This window comes from Phyllobates terribilis, unplaced genomic scaffold (genome assembly GCF_046119375.1).
Source record: "Phyllobates terribilis strain yellow unplaced genomic scaffold, ASM4611937v1 Scaffold_5__5_contigs__length_657084704, whole genome shotgun sequence".
In the NCBI taxonomy this organism is placed as follows: domain Eukaryota; kingdom Metazoa; phylum Chordata; class Amphibia; order Anura; family Dendrobatidae; genus Phyllobates; species Phyllobates terribilis.
In genome coordinates, this window is record NW_027362765.1 from 323583679 (window position 1) to 323604353 (window position 20675).

At 41.8% G+C, this 20675-nt stretch overlaps 1 protein-coding gene across 3 annotated transcripts in view; it reads right to left on the bottom strand.

Moving 5' to 3' along the window:
* Window positions 1-962: 962 nt before the first annotated feature.
* The window catches only part of LOC141273132 (uncharacterized), a 90028-nt gene continuing 70315 nt past the window's right edge, over window positions 963-20675 (bottom strand). For 2 of the 3 annotated variants that reach the window (XM_073684571.1, XM_073684572.1), the window contains exons 2-7: window positions 10059-10208; window positions 7192-7371; window positions 6989-7112; window positions 6807-6904; window positions 6022-6091; window positions 963-2734 (exon numbers count right to left, since the gene is read on the bottom strand). In XM_073684571.1, coding sequence (XP_073540672.1) covers window positions 1452-2734; window positions 6022-6091; window positions 6807-6904; window positions 6989-7112; window positions 7192-7371; window positions 10059-10136 — 1833 coding nt within the window. In that variant the 5' untranslated portion in view covers window positions 10137-10208 and the 3' untranslated portion in view covers window positions 963-1451. The remainder of the gene's footprint in view (window positions 2735-6021; window positions 6092-6806; window positions 6905-6988; window positions 7113-7191; window positions 7372-10058; window positions 10209-20675) is intronic. The other variant, XM_073684573.1, reaches the window with a different exon arrangement.

Consider the following 20675-nt stretch of genomic DNA (forward strand, 5'->3'; position numbering starts at 1 on the left):
AGTTCAAGCTGCCCTGCAGTCCGAGGGTACAACAGTGTCAACCCGTACTATCCGTCGACGTCTGAATGAAAAGGGACTGTATGGTAGGATACCCAGGAAGACCCCACTTCTTACCCCGAAACATAAAAAAGCCAGGCTGGAGTTTGCCAAAACTTACCTGAGAAAGCCTAAAACATTTTGGAAGAATGTTCTCTAGTCAGATGAGACAAAAGTAGAGCTTTTTGGGAAAAAGCATCAACATAGAGTGTACAGGAAAAAAAAAAAGAGGCATTCAAAGAAAAGAACACGGTCCCTACAGTCAAACATGGTGGAGGTTCCCTGATGTTTTGGGGTTGCTTTGCTGCCTCTGGCACTTGGCACTGGACTGCTTGACCGTGTGCATGGCATTATGAAGTCTGAAGACTACCAACAAATTTTGCAGCATAATGTAGGGCCCAGTGTGAGAAAGCTGGGTCTCCCTCAGAGGTCATGGGTCTTCCAGCAGGACAATGACCCAAAACACACTTCCAAAAGCACTATAAAATGGTTTGAGAGAAAGCACTGGAGACTTCTAAGGTGGCCAGCAATGAGTCCAGACCGGAATCCCATAGAACACCTGTGGAGAGATCTCAAAATGGCAGTTTGGAGAAGGCATCCTTCAAATATCAGGGACCTGGAGCAGTTTGCCAAAGAAGAATGGTCTACAATTCCAGCAGAGCATTGTAAGAAACGCATTGATCGCTAGCGGAAGCGGTTGTTCGCAGTTATTTTGGCTAAAGGTTGTGCAACCAAGTATTAGGCTGAGGGTGCCAATACTTTTGTCTGGCCCATTTTTGGAGTTTTGTGTGAAATGATTTGATTTTTGCTTCATTCTCTTTTGTGTTTTTTCCTTGCAAGCAAATTAAATGAATAGAATAAGACCAAAGAATTTGTGATTGCAATCATTTTCAGGAAGAAACTGAGTATTATCTGACAGAATTGCAGGGGTGCCAATACTTTTGGCCAGCACTGCATAATATATATATATATATATATATATATATATACACACATTAAATATTTTATATACATGGTACATACATAGGTGAAATATCTGGATACTAATTGCTTTTAAGTAACAAATGATCATTGGAAATTATTTCTGATAATCATTTAGTCCTCTAAATTGTTTTCCTTTCCTCTTGTAGACATGTGACTTTACTAGATTACAACATATTAATCTTCTTGTACACATGGTCAATAAAATTATTGAAATTGAAGAAAATGGCTATTTCTCTGTGTGAATTCTCTGATGTTTGACGAGACATTTTCCTAGATATCTAACAAGATCTGATTTCTGGTTTAAACATTTCCCACACTCTGAACAGGAATATGGCTTTTCTCGAGTGTAAATTATCTGGTGTATAACTAAAACTGATTTATTTGAAAACAATTCTCTAATATGAAACAAGATATGATTTCTATGTAAAATGTTACCCACATTCTGAATATGAAAAGGGCTTCTCCCCTGAATGAATTTTCTGATGTTTTTTAAGATGTGTTTTCCGAATAAAACATTTCCCACATTCTGAACATGAAAATGGTTTCTCCCCTGTGTGAATTCTCAGATGTGCAACTAAACTGGGTTTCTGTTTAAAACTTTTCCCACATTCGGAACATGAAAATGGCTTTTCCCCTGTGTGGTTTCTGTAATGTGCAACTAAATCTGATTTATACTTATAACATTTCCCACATTCTGAACACGAAAATGGCTTCTCCCCTGTATGAATTCTCTGATGTTTAATGAGATCTGCTTTATGATTAAAACTTTTCCCACATTCTGAACATGAAAATGGCTTCTCCCCTGTGTGAGTTCTCTGATGTATAACAAGATATGATTTCTCTAAAAAACATTTACCACATTCAGAACATGAAAATGGCTTCTCCCCTGTGTGAATTCTCTGGTGTGCAACAAGGTTTGCTTTCCAATTAAAACATTTACCACATTCTGAACATGAAAATGGTTTTTCCCCTGTGTGAGTTCTCTGATGATTAACCAGATTAGTTTTTGAGATAAAAAATTCCCCACATTCGGAACAAGAAAAGGTCTTTTCCCCTGTGTGAATTATCTGATGTAAAACAAGATTTGTTTTCCGAATAAAGCTTTTCCCACATTCTGAACATGAAAATGGCTTATCCCCTGTATGAATTTTCTGATGTAAAACAAGATTTGCTTTCCAATTAAAAGATTTCCCACATTCTGAACATGAAAATGGCTTCTCCCCTGTGTGAATTCTTTGATGTTCAACAAGTCTGGATTTCTCGCTGTAACTTTTCCCACATTCGGAACATGAAAATGGCTTCACCCCTGTGTGAATTATCTGATGTAAAACAAGATTTCCTTTCCGATGAAAAGATTTCCCACATTCTGAACATGAAAATGGCTTTGCCCCTGTATGAATGCTTTGATGATTAACAAGATATTTTTTTCGTTTAAAACATTTACCACATTCTGAACATGAAAATAATTTTTCCCCTAAACAAGCTGTTTCATCTTCAACAACCCTTCTGTGACTTTCATTTTGAACTTCAGTCTTTGATAAAGCAGAAAAAAGGACCTCTTTAAAAGGATCAGGTGATAGTTGTTTTCTGAGAAGAGCTGGATGTATATCTGGGATACTGGCATCGTCTTCACATGTTTCTGATTTGATATCACAATCATCTGTGGTAAAACCTGGAAATATCAGATATCCTTCTGAGCTCATGGTATAGTCGTCTGCCAAAAACAAAACCGATATTATTGTTCAGTTAACATTGCGTTGAAAATATATTAATATTTACTACATTTTTATAACATTTCAATATAAATTGTAATGCAATCCAATTGTCAACTCACTAAAAGTAGATCACAAAGCAAGGACTAATAGATTATGATTTTAAGCCACCGGGTTGTGCACTTTTTTTTTTTTTCACTTCTCATAGAAGCAGTCTTCTCCGTGGGTTCACTTTTTTCACTGTGTCTCTGTCACCAATTGTTTATAGATACATTTTTATTGAAGACTCATAAGGGGGCCCTATAAGTCAATGCTATTAGGTGGTGTCCATCCCATACCCTCCTTGACAGCTAAATGTAGTCTGGCCCGCAAGAGCAGCAGCATGGTCAAGTACATACACTACAAACCATGGTTTTCGAGCAAGTGTAGGGTTTTTTGTTCTGTTTTTAATGGAATTAAGCAGTGGATAAAAGAAAGGAGAACAAATTCTTTACATCTGTGTAGATAAACATTGGTTTCCATCACGCATATAGGAGCAATGAGGCATCTGAAAAAAAATATGCATCAGCAACCTCTGCAAGTCATGGTTGTCAGTCCATGGTTCTGTTGTACATCCCCTAGTTTAAAGGCTATGGACACTTTTCTGCACAAAAGTGTAAGTCTGTGTGCCCACGATGCGTTTTTAATGCGTTTTTGCAGCTGCGGAAAAGCATTAAAAAAGCATGGTAGAAGGGCAGCAATGTTCCCCAATGATAATCCGCATGTGCTGTGCACATGCTGCGGAAATTTCCGCAGCGGATTATCATTGCGGAAAAAACCGCACCACTACCAATTATTTTGCGGAAGTGCTGCGTTTTCGCCGCCATTAACTTGCATTAGAACGCGCCAATTCCGCAAGACTGCATCTGTACTTGCGTTATTGGCGCGTTCTAATGTGCGGATGGTACCTGGGTATGGAGGAGAGGAGAATCTCCTCCACACCCAGGTACCATTAAAAGCTGTAAAAAAAGAATAAAATAAAAAATAAATGTATATTTACCTTCTGTCGGCCCGCGCTGCGCTCCTCCTTGCTTCCAGGCACTTCACAGTGGAATGAAGGACCTGCGCTGACGTCAGTCATGTGACGGGTTACGCGACACTGACATCGGCAGGTCCTTCACTCTACCGCTGCCGGCAGCCGGGACCGAGCGAGACAAGCCAGCGTGGGCCATCGGAGGGTAAGTATATATTTATTTTTTTATTTTTAACCACTCTCTCGGTCACACTATATAAATCCATGCCGTTTGCATGGATTTATACAGTGCGACCTACAAGCAATTTCCAAGTAATGCTAATCGCTTGGAAAGCGCTCGTCAATCCGCATGCGGAAATGTCAGTGGGTAACCACTCCATTTCCGCATGTCCCTGGCAGGAAAACACATGTACAATCCGCATGTACAATCCGCATGCGTTTTTTCTGCCAGGGAGATGCAGAAACGCTCAGGAAAAATCCGGAGCATTTCTGCATCGTGGGCACTTAGCCTTAGTATCTGTTTTTAGCACTGAACATTCCTTCTCATCAGGAACTCTCATAGCGTTTTTTTTCACCTTTAACATATGGGAGCGTTTTCCCAGTACTGGTTACATGGTATGTTTTGGCTATTTAGGACTAACAGCACAAGCTCAGCTTTCCCCCACCCCTTGTCCACTTTCTAAAATGGTTTACCATAACCACTCCGTCACAACGCCAGACAGGTAAATGATTGGTCCATCATCCTCCCCCAATCAGATGTTGACATATTTGCACTCTGGAGTTCTGCGGCTGAAATAGGTGTCTGGATAATCCTAAAGGAAATCATTGCAGCATCCAGTTAATGGATTTTACATTCCAGTCTGAACTCAGCCTTATAAAACTCAATGCTTCGGGGAGCATGACATTTGAATGCAATTTTATGTCAGGCGGAGACAGGAAAGCACTTAAGAACACCGTGGGACTGGACTCGGAGCTTGTGTGTCTGTGTACACTCGCTTCATTGGATTAGGTTTGCCTCGCTGCACAAATGGACACATTAAGGGCCCGTTATATACCATTTTTCATGTAACCTCCAGACAAATTGCTCAGCACACAGCATTTCAGAGTGTAAAATAGCATTAGATCTCAGTCAGATATCCGATTTTTTTGTTTTTATACGTGAAAATTTGCCTTCATTGATCGATGTGTACAATCCATGTATCATCCTTTTTTTCCCCTTCTATGAAAATATATATCTATTTTTTTTCAAAGCTGCTCATCTCAACTGTTCTGAGAAGAATAGACAACACTCGGATGACACACAGGTGCCATCCGAGTTATCCAATTGCTTTGCAGACCCATTCATTTAAATGAAGTGAGCTTGAACTACAAATCGGATAAGTCATTTTTCTTTGTGCAGACAGCATTAGGCAGTGTTCACATTTTCATTCAGATTTGTTTGTTCCATTTTAGGAAAACAGAATTTATGTCCAACACTGATCTGCTGCAAAAATGAATGAAACGGAAGCCTAGTGGCCCCATTGATTATTATGGCGTCCATCTGGGTTATGTGTCCTTTTCTTATGATAGAAACCAAAGTTCAGAATGAAAATGGATTTGCTTCTAACGCTATAATAATTGACATGGATAAATAACTGTATATGCCAGTATATTATGCTTGTAAAGAAAAATGCTATTGAGGATTTAGGCTGAGAAAATTCTCTTGTACATAATAGTGAAGCACATTGCGGAGGTCTCTATATCATATCAGGGGTCCAGAGTTTGAATCTCCAACACTAACAATCTTCTAAAGTTTACTTACAGACATCAATTGAGCATAGTGCCCTGGATTATCGACAGGTCTGTGACCTAAGAAGCATCTATTCTGCATCAAAATTGGCTAAAATTATCACAATATCATTAGTAATGTACAAAAGTGAGTAAACTAACTAAAATGAGTTTAAAAAATAAATACATAACCAAAGTGCCTTATAAAGAGGCAAAAATATACTATTTTAATGGTCAGAATGGTCAGATAGCAGAAGGTTAACAAAAATAAGATGCCAACAGACACAGCCAGAAGAGGGCACTAAATCTCCATGTAATATGGCTCAAGACGGATAATGTAAACTTACCAGATATGTGAAAAAGATGAAACAGAACACATCACAAGGATAATAATCATATTACAAGCACCATCATGGAAGAAATACTTGTAATAAAAGGTGTGGTTCCTATTAGATGGTTGCAACAACGACACGACTTTCTGGCACCGATTGTGTTTTAGGTTATACTCACATGTGTCAATCTCCTTTTTACACCTCACATCACCCATCACATGGTTCAAATCTTTACCCTGAAACAAATACTACAAAAGTAACAGACAGTTGGACAAGTTGCATTAAAGAATTTAGAAGAACCAAAAAGATCGTAAATTAACATAATGACCAAAAGTTACATGACAGAAGTAGTTAGCAAAGACCTGCATGTCGCCTGTATAAATCCAACTCGTAGACTTAAAGGGCATCTTCAGTAGGATCAACATGCTAAGGTAGTCTATATTGAATTGTTAAGTGCTGAGTTATTTGTTGTTGCTATATAAATAAAATTATTATTATTATTGTATGGGCATGTAGGTTATAGAAAGTTGTAGAAAATGATACCTTGATATCTGTGAACTGAGGTCTTATTCTAGAGAAATCCACATTTTTCTTCTATGTAAATGAGCTATTAAGATCTATGGGCCGGACATAGATCTCCCTGTGAATCTGCACCCAGAGATTATTTTAAATGAAAGGGGGCATCACCAGTGTGAGACATGTAATAACTGATGGTCCACTCTCCTCATCTAAATGTTGAATGTTTCCATTCTAATAAAGTGTGAACTGATCATTTCGTTTTGAGCTGCCCTGAGTTTGTGGCACAAATTTCCATACAGTGAAGCTCCAGTTAAATAGCTAGTGTCTGTAATAAATTGACCATTCAGTGTATAATACTGGTGGATAAAACAAGACTGAACACAAGACCTTCACAGACTCCTACACATCATAGGGAAGATTTCATGAAACCTTCTCACCATTTACCTGATAATCTTGAGGAACATAGTGATATTCTTCTGACCAGTCCTGTGGAAGAAGAGGACAGGGCCATCTCTCTGGTGTCGTCCTCTTACTGGATAGAACTGCAGGGAACACATACAGAGAGTGAATTCATTCTTTACATACAGTTAAAGTATGGGACACCTGTATTTAGTATTATCTATTACCTGGTGATGTAAAGAACTGGGGAACCTCCTTCATGATGTCCTTGTACTGATCTTCATGTCCTTCTATGTACTCCCACTCCTCCATGGAGAAATAGACAGCGACATCCTGACATCTTATAGGAACCTGACACACAATGATACAGTAATCACACCAATTCCTTTATAGTGTCAGCATAATATCCCAGTATTCCTAACAATGTCACCTCTCCAGTCAGCAGCCCAGTCATCTTGTATGTGAGTTCTAGGATCTTCTGGACATTGCTTTCTTCATGTACCCGGGGGTGAAGTGGAGGCCCCATGACTGAGCTCAAAGTTCTTCCCCATCCTTCAAACACTGGGGGTTGACAGCGATCACTAGAGGTCTTCTTCACTACTGTGTAATCCTGTTTATGAAGAGATGCATTAATAAATATCACTAGACAATATTAAGGAGCAATTCTAAAATTCTAATTTCCCAACTTTGCCAAATTTGATCAGGAAATTTGATTTGATGCAAATTGAAAGTACTTCAAAGCCTTAAATTTCTATGAAAAGACAAATATGATATTCTGAGGTTTTCTTGGACTGTATACTGCGAGAGCCCTGATAAAAAGACACAAAGCACAAGATAGTCTCATCACCTGTAGGGGTTGTGTGTTACATGGCCTTGTTGCCAATCACTGCAACGTCCACAAATTTGTATATAATAGAAAGCCAGAGTAAGTGGACATCAAGTGCGCTGCCGATTCAAGAACGAATGATAAAAGAAATTACTTGAAGGTGATTTGTCAACGCGTTTCAGAGTCAAATCAGACTCCTTCCTCAGGACAACCACATGTGAAAATGTTTTCTAGCTCAAAGTCTCTCTCTGAAAGCAATAAAAACTGCACGTGTTTGGACCAAAATTGCATTGTCTGTGTGAACGCTACCTAATGCCTACGAGAGCCAGTGAATCCCTATAATAAGTACAGATTTAAAGTGCTACTAAGTGCATGGAGGGTGTGTAAACAGATGATATGAGGGTCCGGATTTGGAAGAAAAAGAAAATTTTGTAAGGGCAAAAAGGAAATAGTTATATAAGTGAGGTGAGGTGATAGATCAGTCTAAAGCAGTGGTTCTCAACTCCAGTCCTCAAGAGCCACCAACAGATCAGGTTTTCAGGATTATCTTAGTTTTGCACAGGTGATGGAATTATTACCTGTGCAATACTAAGGAAATCCTGAAAACCTGATCTGTTGGTGGGTCTTGAGGACTGGAATTGAGAACCAATGGTCTAAAGAAATGTGTTTTTAGGCTATGCTTAAAACTGTTGGTATTGGGAATTATTCTAATTGTCTTGGGTAGTGCAATCTTGGAGACGGGAGAGGGAGGTTCGGATTATGGAGGACGTTAGTTTTAGGTCATTCTGTGTCATTAGTGATTCTGATTAACCCCATATAACATTTAGCTGCTCTAGTAGGATTTCCTGACATTTACTTTGTTGCATTTTACAGCAAAAGGGTTGTAAACAGCTTACAACACAGTTAAGGAATTGCACTGTTGAAAGATATAAATAGGTAGAAGGTTACAAAAAAGTTTCCAAAACATTAGATGTACCATGGAACACTGAGGACAGGCATCAAGAAGTGGCTAAAATGTGGCACAAGAGTGACATTACCTACAACTGGACGTGCCTCAAAAATTTATGAAAAGGCAAGAAAAAAAATTAGTGCGGGAACCTGCCTAGAGGCCTACAGAAACATTAAAGAAGCTGCAGGAACTTCTGGCAATTACTGGCTGTGTGCTGCATGTGACAATAATCTCCAGTATTATTTATGTACCTGGCCTGTGGGGTAGGGTGGCAAGACAAAAGCCTTTCCTTACAAAGAAATACATCCCAAATGCATGTGGAAAAACGTGTTATGGTCTGATGAGACTATGGTTGAACTTTTTGTCCATAATGCCAAAAGGTATGTTTGACGTGAAGACAACACTGTGCATCACCAAAAGAATAGCCACAGTGAAGCATGGTGGACGCAGCATTATGCTTTGTAACTGTTTGTCGTCCGCTGGAAACAGGGCTTTAGTCAAGGTAGAGAGAAATGTGAATAGTTCCAAATATCAGTCAATTTTGCAATAAAACCATCAGACCTCTGCTAAAAAGGAGAAGATAATCTTCACCTTTCAGCATGACAACGACCCTAAGCATACCTCAAAGTCAACAACAAAATGGCTTTGCCAGAAGAAAATGAAAGTTTTGGAATGGCCCAACCAGAGCCAAGACCTGAATCCAATTGAAAATCTGTGTGTGTTGACCTGAGGAGGGCGCTGTACATAGGAGATACCCTCTCAATCTGACAGACCCTGAACAAAACGGTAAGGAAGAGTGGGCTAAGATTGCCAATTCTAGATGTGTCATTCTAATGATTTGTACCCAGAAAGACTGAATATCATATATTCAAAGAGTCATAAACTTCAACAAGTTATTAGTTTAAGGGTGGCATATATATGCAACCACATTATTTCAGATGAAAGTCATAGGAAACCTTTCAGTAACCTGGTATTCAGCTCACCCATGGACGGTCTTGTAGTGTTAGCAAGGAACAATGAAGAGAAAAAGAAGGTACATCCAGCACTGGGTCCTCATAAAAAAATTCTTTTTTTTTTGCAAATCCATAAAAACTCCAGACATAAGAGTAATCACATATGCGTTTCAGACGGTTAAGTCCTTAGTCAATGCATGTACGCAATGACTAAGAACGTAGCCATCTGAAACATGTATGCGATTACTCCATGTCTCAAGTTTTTATGGATTTGCAAAAAAAAAAAAGAATTTTTTATCAGGACCCAGTGCTGGATGTACCTTCCTTTCCTCCACATTATTTTAGTTCTTAATTCTTCTTTTTCCCCCGAAAAGATTTCAGTTTAATTTTCAATGGATTTGTGCATATTATGGTTGACATTAAAGGTGGGAAAAGTTCCCAAATGAGCATGATTTTTTTTAAATGATGAAAATCTGCCATTTTAACAGGGGTGTGTAGACTTTTTATAGCCACTGTACCTCTTTTATTACCATAGACAAGAAAGATGTGACCATATCAGAATCTCTCACCTCTCCAGTAAGCCGAAAAAGAATCTCTAGGGTGAGGTGTAATAACCTCTCTGCCATCTTTTCCCTGTCTCTATCCATCCTTGATGGGTCAATCAGGAAAATGGTCTTATATAGAAGATATCTACTCAGTGGATCTGATATTATAGGAACCTGAATGGGAAGAAGATGAGAATGTAAAATCATAAAGACTCCTATGGAAAACATATACAAAATGGCCCTGGTTCATCATTTGCATTTTTTGTTAAGTCACTTTCCTTTTTTGTCGTGCAGTATTAGTTGTCGTTTTTTGGTGTCACGTTTATCAATGGCACACATGATTGCTTAAAACTTATCAAACAAAAAAAATGGGCTTTTTTTTTCTTTAACTGTTTTGTGACTTGGCACCATAAGTCAGAAAAATTGCACCAAAATGTGTACTCAAAAATACACCATGGGGGCGACTGGAGGAGAGTTGCATCAAATTTTGTCACTTTTTAAAAAGTTGCAACTGATGAATCAGGTGAAAACATCTGGAATTGATAAACTCTGCCAACAAAGTGGAAAACAAAACAGGCAAGCAAACTTTAGAATAGGCAAAAATAGAATAATGAATTGGGTGCAAACAAAAAAAGGCACAAAACTAGAAAAAGACACCTCACTCCCCCTGATCTAGCATAAAGTACACATACTGTACTATCACATAATATATCCACCAAAAACAAAGCAAAAAAACCAAAATATTTTACATTTTTTTATATATACATTTAATAAATGCAAGACTAAATTTTAAATTCCAGGGAACATCCACAGAGATCGAGACAGCAGAACAGGGGAAATTATATAGATAATGATATATATACAGGTGCTTCTTAACATTTTGGATTTTAAAATCATTTTTCAAACTAGTGTTAGGCTGTGTGCCCATGATGCGTTTTCCAAGCGTTTATGCTGCGGAATTTCCGCTTGGGAAACGCTTAGTAATCTGCCCCCCATGGTCTCCAATGCAATTGCGCACTTTCTATGCCCATGCTGCATATTTTTCCACAGCGTTTATGCTGCGCTCAAAAATCCGCAGCATGTCCATTAATTTTGCGGAAGTGCTGCGTTTTCGCCACCATTGACTTGCATTAGAACGCACCAATTCCGCAAGACTGCATCTGTACTTGTGTAATTGGCATGTTCTAATGTGCGGATGGTACCCGGGTGTAGAGGAGAGGAGAGTCTCATCCACACCCAGGTACCATTAAAAGCTGTAAAAAAAAAAAAGAGTAAAATAAAAAATAAAGATTATATTCACCTTCCGACGGCCCACGGACTCCTCTTCGCTTGCCGACAGATCGCGCAGGACTGAAGGACCTGCGCTGACGTCACAGTCATGTGACGGCAGGTCTTTCAGTACAGCATACCGCGATCTGCCGGCAGCCTGCACAGGAGCGCAGCAAGACTGCAGGGGCCATCGGAAGGTAAGTATAGGTTTATTTTTAACCATTCTCTCGGGTCACACTATATAAATCCATGCCATTTGCATGGATTTATATAGTGTGACCAAGTTGTCAAGCACTTTCCAAGTGATGCTAAAATCACTTGGAAAGCGCTTGTCAACCCGCATGCGGAAATGCCTGTGAAGAACGCCTCACATCCGCAAGTCCCGGGCAGGAAAAACGCATGTACAATCCGCATGTACAATCCGCATGTACAATCCGCATGCGTTTTTTAATGCCAGGGAGATGCAGAAACGCTCAGGAAAAAATCCGGAGCATTTCTGCATCGTGGGCACATAGCCTTATAAAGTATTGTAACTTACTGAGATAATGGCTTTTGTGTTTTCATTGGCTGTAAGCCATAATCATCAACATTAACAGAAATAAACACTTGAAATAGATCACTCTCTTTGTAATGACTCTATATAATATAGGAGTTTCACTTTTTGTATTGAAGAACTGAAATAAATTAACTTTTTGATGATATTCTAATTTTGCGAGAAGCACCTGTATATGAAGCAGCAAGATGCAGGACAGTACCTAGTAGCAAGTTAGTAAGGCCTCATGCACATGTCTGTGTTTAAACACATACGTAAAATATTAGTACCGGTGTCATCATTGTATCCGTTTTTAGTATCTGGGTGTCATCAGTGTTTTTCACTGACTGATAAAAAAAATATATAGATTAAAAAGCTTGTCCTATACTTTGCAATGTTAAACACGGACAGCACACACCGATGGCATCCGTGAGCTGTACGCGCTTTTCACAGACCCATAGACTTTTATTGGCCCTTTTCATCAGTGCTGCCGGAAAAAAAAAAAAAAAAAAACGACATGTCTCCCTGTGTTTTGCATGGACACACGAACAGTGAAAAACATGGATATGTTAAACAACTCCACAAATTACAAAGGGGACGTGTTGCATCTGTGAAAAAACAGACACAACACATATGTGCAACACAGACGTCTGAATGAGGCCTTAAATATCATGAAAATAAGCAAGTTTGCAATTGACTTGCTTTGTTTTTATCTTTCATAGTGTACAGCTTGTTTCCATGGAACTTTGCCACCAAAGCCTGACCTATTGTGCGAAGTAGCTATATTTCAAGAAAGGAGTTACAGAGGACCTTTCACCAAATTTTCTGTAGAGCAGGTTAAAACTTTTTTTTTTATTATTTCGCCTCTCCATTCCAAAGATATTTAGCAATAAAAGTATTCTGCATTAATGAGGAATTATTTTATTTTTAAGTCCAAGCGGGCATAACCAGAGAGACTTCACTGGGGGTGTGTACTTCTTCCTCTTTCTGACGCTGACCATTCATAAGCAGGCAGCAACAAACTGGAGGGGAAAAGAACATGCCCCCACAATAGCTTAGAATAGGCTCAGTGTATTAACCAACAGTCTTCTCTCCTCACTGCAGAATCATGACATGTGCTGGAGCACAGCAGACCCGAGAGTGATTAACTGACATGTCAGATCTCTGGCATTCAGTGTGGGGGAAAAGCAGTGCTGCATAGTTGAGTATCATTACAAATACTTCTATGAGCGCTCCTCTCAAATTCAAATAAGCCTTATTGGCAGGACCAAATCCACATTCATTGCCAAAGCAAATATAATGCTGCCAACTCTGCTGTACTGCCCCAACCCCCCAGATTGACTGCTGGAGATTAAAGCCGTTAAGGCTCACACTCATCAGCGTGAATAAAATCCATCTGATGTGGTTACTGAAAAGTAGGACGACTGTCATGCACGCACAATGCGATTTCTCTCAGGTGGCATCCGTATGACATGCGTATGCAATGCGTTTTAAGCATAAGCTTTTACATACAGTAATTCTCTATGTCATTTCAAGCTAGTTTTCTACCTAATAAAACAATCTTTTATACAGATATAGATAGAAATATGTCTGAGATATAGCATCAGTGCAGTGTGTATGTAGCTTAATGTACAAGTATTTAGCTAATAATTAAAGAATTTAAAGAAAAAAACGGCGTGGGGTCTCCCTTAATTTTCATAACCAGCAGAGGGAAAGCCGACAGCTAGAGGCTGATGTTTATAGTCTGTTAAGGGGGTAATAAACATGGAGCTTCCCAGGTTCCTCACAGCTGTCTGCGTAGCCTTTACTGGTTATTAACAAGGGGTGACCCCCCCCCCCCCCAAAAAAAGACGTAGGGTCCTCCCTATTTTTAATAGCCAGAAAAAGCTAAACAGACAGCTGCAGGCTGATATGAATAGCCTAGTAAGGGGCCCCGTCCCGGACTAACCATTTCAGCTACCCCAGAAATGTCGCATCCATTATATGCGCCAATTCTGGCGCTCAGCCTGGGCTCTTCCCACTTGCCCTGGTGCCCTCTTTTACTCATTTATTAACATCCAAAGAAAAATAAAAAAACAAAGTCATCCTCACCTGTCCGCAGATAATCCATATGTCCCACGGCGAGCCCAAGTTCTCACTCGCGCTTGGCACTGAAGCTACGTTCTCACGCTCAGAGTCTCCTGGATGCCAGAATGAGCGGTCGCATTTTATGTTACCGCTCAGCAATGCATCCAGATGTAGCAGAGATGGGGTCGTCACAGGACATTTGGATTATCTGCGGACAGGTGAGGATGACTTTTTTTTTTTTATTATTTATTTTTTTTATCTTTCTCTGGATATTAATAAATGGGTAAAAGAGGGTTGGTGAGCATTTTGTTCAAATAAAGGGCTTTGCTCTGTGTGTGTGTTTTTACTAAATCTGACAGGGTTAGTAATGGGAGTGTCTTATAGACGCCTCTCCATTACAAACCCTGGGCTTGATGTCAGCTGACATTACAAGGCTGACATCAACTCCAATACTATTACCCAACTTGCCACCACACCAAGGCAAGTGCTGAGGATAAGCGCCAGAATTGGCATTTCTAGGGAGGCTGAGGGCTGATGTTATTAGTCTGGGTGGAGGCCAATACCCATGACCCCTTATTAGGCTATTAATATCAGTCTGAAGCTGTCTGTTTAGTCTTTGCTGGTTATCAAAAATGGGGGGGGGGACCCCAAGCCATTGTTTTTTGGGGTCAACCCTTGTTAACAACCAGTAAAGGCTACGCAGACAGCTGTGAGCTGATAATAATAATAACATGGGAAGCTCCATGTTTATTACCCCCTTCACAGACTATAAACATCAGCCTCTAGCTGTCGGCTTTCCCTCAGCTGGTTAAGAAAATGTTTTCTTTTATTCTTTCTATATATCTATTTTATTCTGACGGTTCACACTGTGAATTTACTGTATATGCTCATGAAATGTTGGGTTTCCTATGAGATGGGTGTGTAAAAATAACACGGCACACGCATGGTCAGTGTGCCATGCGATTTTTTTCTTGCACCCATTGACTTGCATTGCAGAGTCTCATCATATATATGTGGCCATTCACAGCATGCTGCAATTTTTTTCTCAGTCCAATCTGAGATGAGAAAAAAATAAATAAATAAAGTCGCAGATGAACACAGAATCATTGACTAAAACTAGTCAGAGTGCAATCAAATTTTTTAATGGATTGCACTCATTTATTTTAAATACAGATGAGGTCTGCTGTGCTCATCACTCTCTGCAGTGAGGAGAGCAGACTGTCAATAAAGGTCTCACATTTAGGGCTCTTTGACAAGTTCATGTTTCCAGTATGTGTGGTGACCGTTTTCACATGTACTGGAGGCACTTACACAAGTAGACCAATTCAATTGAATGGGTCTGTGCACGTCAGTCCGTGAGCAAAACATGCTGACATGTCCGTTTTTTACTCGCAGCATGGACCGCAAAACATCCCGCACATGTACACACTGATGACATCCATGTGCCATGTACCGGCACCTGGAAATCAGTGGTACAGTTCGCACTGTTCCCAGGCATCTGTCATCATAATCCCCAGCTTGAGCTCTGATCAGCGAGAGCAAGGGACAATGTTAGTAGCTGTATTTTGCCCCCGCTGTGTCCAGCAAGTGTAAAATAAGAATTGTGAGGACTTGGCCACTTACTAAATAGTATTCCATCACAGAGTACCAGTTCAGTCTATATTATTATTAGGTTTTATTAGTGATTTACTTGTTATGTTTTATATAGTTCTGCTTGCTTTTCAGTATGTACACTAGATTCACTTGTAAAGTGTCCAGCATTCCATTAATATCATTAGTGATTTATTTGCTCAACAGTTCAACTTCAGTAATCAATGCTTCCATTCAGGGACCTTATCTCTGGAGCCTTACACCATTGTTCTCTAAGAGGGCCATCACCACAGGGGGTCTTACATGCAGTTTCAAGTGAAGGCTCCTGGAATATTCTTCATTGTTTCAGCTAACAGTAGATGCTTAAGGGGGAGGGTGTCATCACTTCTGACCTTAAGGGGGCTGAGCTCAGGGAGGTAAAAAGACATCCTTAGTGGCAGTTTGTGGAAGGACGCCGAAGGGATAGGATCTATGGCTATGGATGTGGAGCTGATGGATGGACGGCTTACAGAGTGTTGGAGATCAGTTATCAACTGAGCTGGATAAACGTGCGACAGTTGTGGATATGTCGTTTGGATTTAAACTTTATTGAAGGACTGCTGCTACTGGATATCTGTGCTTCCATCGTTTTATCTGTCGTCTGGAGGATAGTGGACTGTGGCTACAGGCTATACGGGCTGGAGATACGAAATCTGTGGGTCAGCCAAAGTTGGGAGACAGTGAGTATGGCCTTATACAAAGCCAGTGGAACTACTGATCCCAGATTGAGAACTTAAGGACTGAGAGAACTGTATTTTGGCCATTTACTTGGAGTTGCGGCATTGCCATGGATGTGAGTAATAAAATATTGTTGCATCGTTAACCTGCCTAGGTGATTACTTACAACCCACAACCTCAGATCTTTACAAGAATAATACAAAAAAAATTATTATACTCACCTTTACACCTAATTCCCTAAAGCCATAGTCCTCTGTAAAAAATAAATAAAAAACAACCACAATATTGACCTGTCCGACATACTGTCCCATGCTGTAATCCATCTGACCGACAATTCTGCATCAGAATTTGCGGTGGCTTGAGGAACTACATGCTGATGAGATAGGTCCAGCGAGCAGGCACCTGAACTGCGCTGAGCTGAGCTCAGTGAGTGACAGGACACCACTCACTAAGCTCAGAACAGTGCAGGGGCCCGCTCGCTGCAGCTAGTCATTCTCCCCTGCTCCTCAGCACGTGCGGTCAGATGGATTACATAATGGGACACTTATTTAATCTTCAGACAGATGAGTATAAGGATTTTTTTAAAATTTTATTCTTATTTTTACACTATGAGACAGCAGGAGCAAAATACTACTCTCAACATTGTCCCATGCTGGCGTTGATCGCAGCGCCAGCAAAGGACAATAATGAGGGCAGCGTTCAGCACCCGACGCTTGGGAACAGCGCTAACTGTACCGCTGATTTCCAGGCGCCGGTACATGTGATCCTGACTCGGCACACAGTTAACACACTGATATCTCCGCTACTGGTTTTTCCAGTACCGGAAATATCCGGATGTGTGAAAGAGCCCGTAGCCTGTTCTAATCTATTGTGGTGGCGTGTTCTGCTTTCCCCAGCTTGTTGCTGACGGCTTATGATTGGCCAGTGTCAGAAAGAGGAAAAAGTACACACCGCCAGTGAAATCTCTCTGGTAATGACTAGTGATGAGCGAGCATGCTAGTTTAACCCTTTAAACAAGCACGCTTCGGTACTCGCCGAGTAGTTTCGGCACCCGGCATTTCATTAACAGCCGCCGCAGCTGCATGTGTCACATCTGTTAGACAGCTGTGACACATGCAGGGATAGCCGGTCAAACTGGGAACTTCACTGTGCACGAGCGGGGAGCCACTTGTCACAGCGCATGCAGAGTGAAGCTTTGAACTACACAGCCTCACTGCTCACGTGCAGGGAGACGCAGCTGGCCATGTAAAACTGCACAAGTGCCCCACTTACATCAGTGCTCGCTGGGAGCAAAATTCAAATGCGTGGGCAGCGCCAGCCCTGACTGATGCGGCGCCACCCATGACTTATACGAGGATCACACCCAGGGCCGGGGCCCTGAGCAGGCGGGGGGACCCACTCGCCGTCGGGCACCCTGCAGCGCTATGGGACCCATGAGCGGAGGAGAGCGGTGCTAGAGCCAGCTCCCCCCAGCTTGCTCAGGGCCCCGGCAGCCGGCACAATACTTACTTCTCCCTGTGCCTCTGCAGCAGCTCCGGTGTCTTCCGTGGTTGCTGTACTGTGACGAAGGGAGGAGAGGGTGTGACATCCTGCATGGGGCATTATAAGGTGGGAACAGCCTGCATGGAGCATTATGTGGGGGCACAGCATACTGTATGGAGCATTTTATGGGGCAATTCGCCGGTTTCTGAGCTATTGTGGAATTTACAATAGATATTGCTCATATAATGTAAGAAGTGAAATCTTCGGCATTGTACTAATATATATATATATATATATATATATATATATATATATATATATATATATATATATATATATATATATATATATATATATATATATATATATATATTTCTCTGCAGTATCTGTGCATCATGAATCGTGGTATGTGTTAAAGGGGCCCGCTGAGACTCTTTCCCCCAGGGACCACAAAAACCTGGAGCTGGCCCTGATCACACCCCTATGACTGAAACGAGCGGGTAGGATATAAGTATATCAAATGTTATAGACTCATTAGATTACCACCAATTTTAGTGACAAAAGCGTGTTAGTAATGTACATTGCATCTTTAACAACACTATGGGGGCACTTTACATAGTAGATAGATCATAACAGGTTCCCTTTAAGTAAATGGTCAGGCTCTCCTTCAATCAGCAATTTTTGATCTATGATATCCGCTGAGCATGCAGCCTGCTGAAGAGAACTCAGCTAGGAACAGTAGCTAAAAAAAACATGTACTGATTTAACCAGAAAAAACTAGGCCATTTACCCCCGTTTATGACCAAGCACATTTCTTTTTTTCTGTACATGCAGTATAAAGAGCTGCAAATTACAATTTGAGGCTTTTTTCATGATACATGAGAATTCATATTCTTTTTTTTGTTGTTGCTAATATCGGGCGATATCGGTGATCAAATAAGGAAGGATCCACAAAGGATTACTAAAATACTTTTAAAAATTTGTTCCCCATTGTTTAACAATTATTTTTGGTGGGTGGGTTTAGTAATAGTGATTTGGATTGACAGCGGCATTTTTATTTATTTTTTACACTCTATTTTTATTTAGTTTACACATTGTGCCCCAATAAGGTCGTAACTGACCTTTGGGGGGTCATTTCAATATTTAATTACTTTTATATTAATCTTATTTCCCTTGTAACTGGAGCTGGTATATTAGCCCCAGTTACAGGGGAAATGCAACCTACTGGATGCAAAGCAGAGCTGTCTGTGTCTCACATGACCCACCAGCTCTTGCTCATACACTATACACAATGATTACATAACCGCTACTGTATGTTGGAGGAAGTGCTGTCATTGCTTCCTATTACTGCATACACTGTGCTAGTAAAGCGATGTGTATACAGTGATCGAGAAGGCAAGACAGTAATAAACTTGCACAATTGGTGGCTGACTAAATACTCTTTGTTTGCCCACTGTACATGTGATCATATAGCTGCAGGAGCAGGCATCCGGCTGTCGGAGACTGTTTGTTACTGTCTTGCCTTCTCGATCACTGTGTAACGGGTCTGGGAGGCGGAACCTCTGAGCCACTATACAAGGGGGCGGTCCTTGTAAGGGAGCGGGTGGCGACCAGGGAAGACGGGCAGGAAGTCACAGCAGGTGACCGGGACAGTCTCTGAGTGAACGGGCTGGAGGTCACGGCAAGTGACCGGGGCAGTCTTTGGATGAACGGGCAGATGGTCACGGCAAGTGACCGGGGCAGTCTCTGAATGAACGGGCAGATGGTCACGGCAAGTGACCGGGGCAGTCTCTGAATGAACGGGCAGATGGTCACGGCAAGTGACCGGGGCAGTCTCTGAATGAACGGGCAGATGGTCACGGCAAGTGACCGGGGCAGTCTCTGGATGAACGGGCAGATGGTCACGGCAAGTGACCGGGGCAGTCTCTGGGTAAAGGGTTGGTACGACCTGTGGCGGCTGATGATAGACATGAGCTCCCAGGTGAGCAGGCGAGAGTCTTTGGATGAACGGGTGGTCACAGCATGTGACGGCGGAGCCTCCAGGTAGGCTAGCAGGCAGGTAGCAGATGTGTGCTCCCAGGTGAGCAGGCAAGCTGGTCCATAGACAGACTGACAGGAGTTGGAAGGCAGACCGTCGGACCTCAGGCAAGCAGGCAGGTGGCTGAAGTGCGCTCCCAGGTGAGCGGACAGGCTGGTCCTTAGACAGACTGACAGGAGTAGTAAGGCAGACCGTCGGACCTCAGACTAGCAGGCAGGTAGCAGATAATCAGGCAGGAATAAGACAGCAAGCTGGCAGGAATCTGGCAGGTATCTGGCAGGTAACTGGCAACGGGACCTGAGGGCTGAAGCAGAGTAGTGAACAGTGCAACAACATTGCTCGGGCACCTCCATTTTGGAGGAGGTGCCTTATATATGGTGAAGTCCTCCGGCCATTGGCCGGGGACTCCTTAGGACGGCGCGCGCGGCCCCTTTAAGAGGGAGGGAGAGCGCGCGCGCGCCCTAAGCACAGTGGCCGGGAAGGAGCGCGCGCTGCCAGCAGAGCGGGAGGAGGACGCCGGGCACGGAGCAGAGAGGTGAGGGGAACAGCGTCCCTGCCTAGCAGAGGGCAGGGACGCCGGCGCTACAGTACCCCCCCCCCCTTTAGGCCCCCCTTTTTTAGGCCAGACAGAAATTTAGATAAGGATAAGAGGGGCATGGATGTTCTCCCGGGGCTCCCACGTTCTCTCCTCAGGACCAAACCCCTTCCAATCTACTAGAAAAAAGGTCTTTCCTCTTACCCTTTTGGGGGCAAGAATGTTCTCTACCTCAAACTCGTCCTCAGCAGAAACCGGAGCAGGAGGCGTACCTGTAGACTTGGAAAAAGAGTTCAGTACCACAGGTTTGAGGAGAGATACATGGAAGGAGTTAGGGATCCGTAAGTTGGCCGGGAGTTTCAATTTATAGGCCACCGGGTTGATCTGACTGATGACCTCCAGAGGACCGAT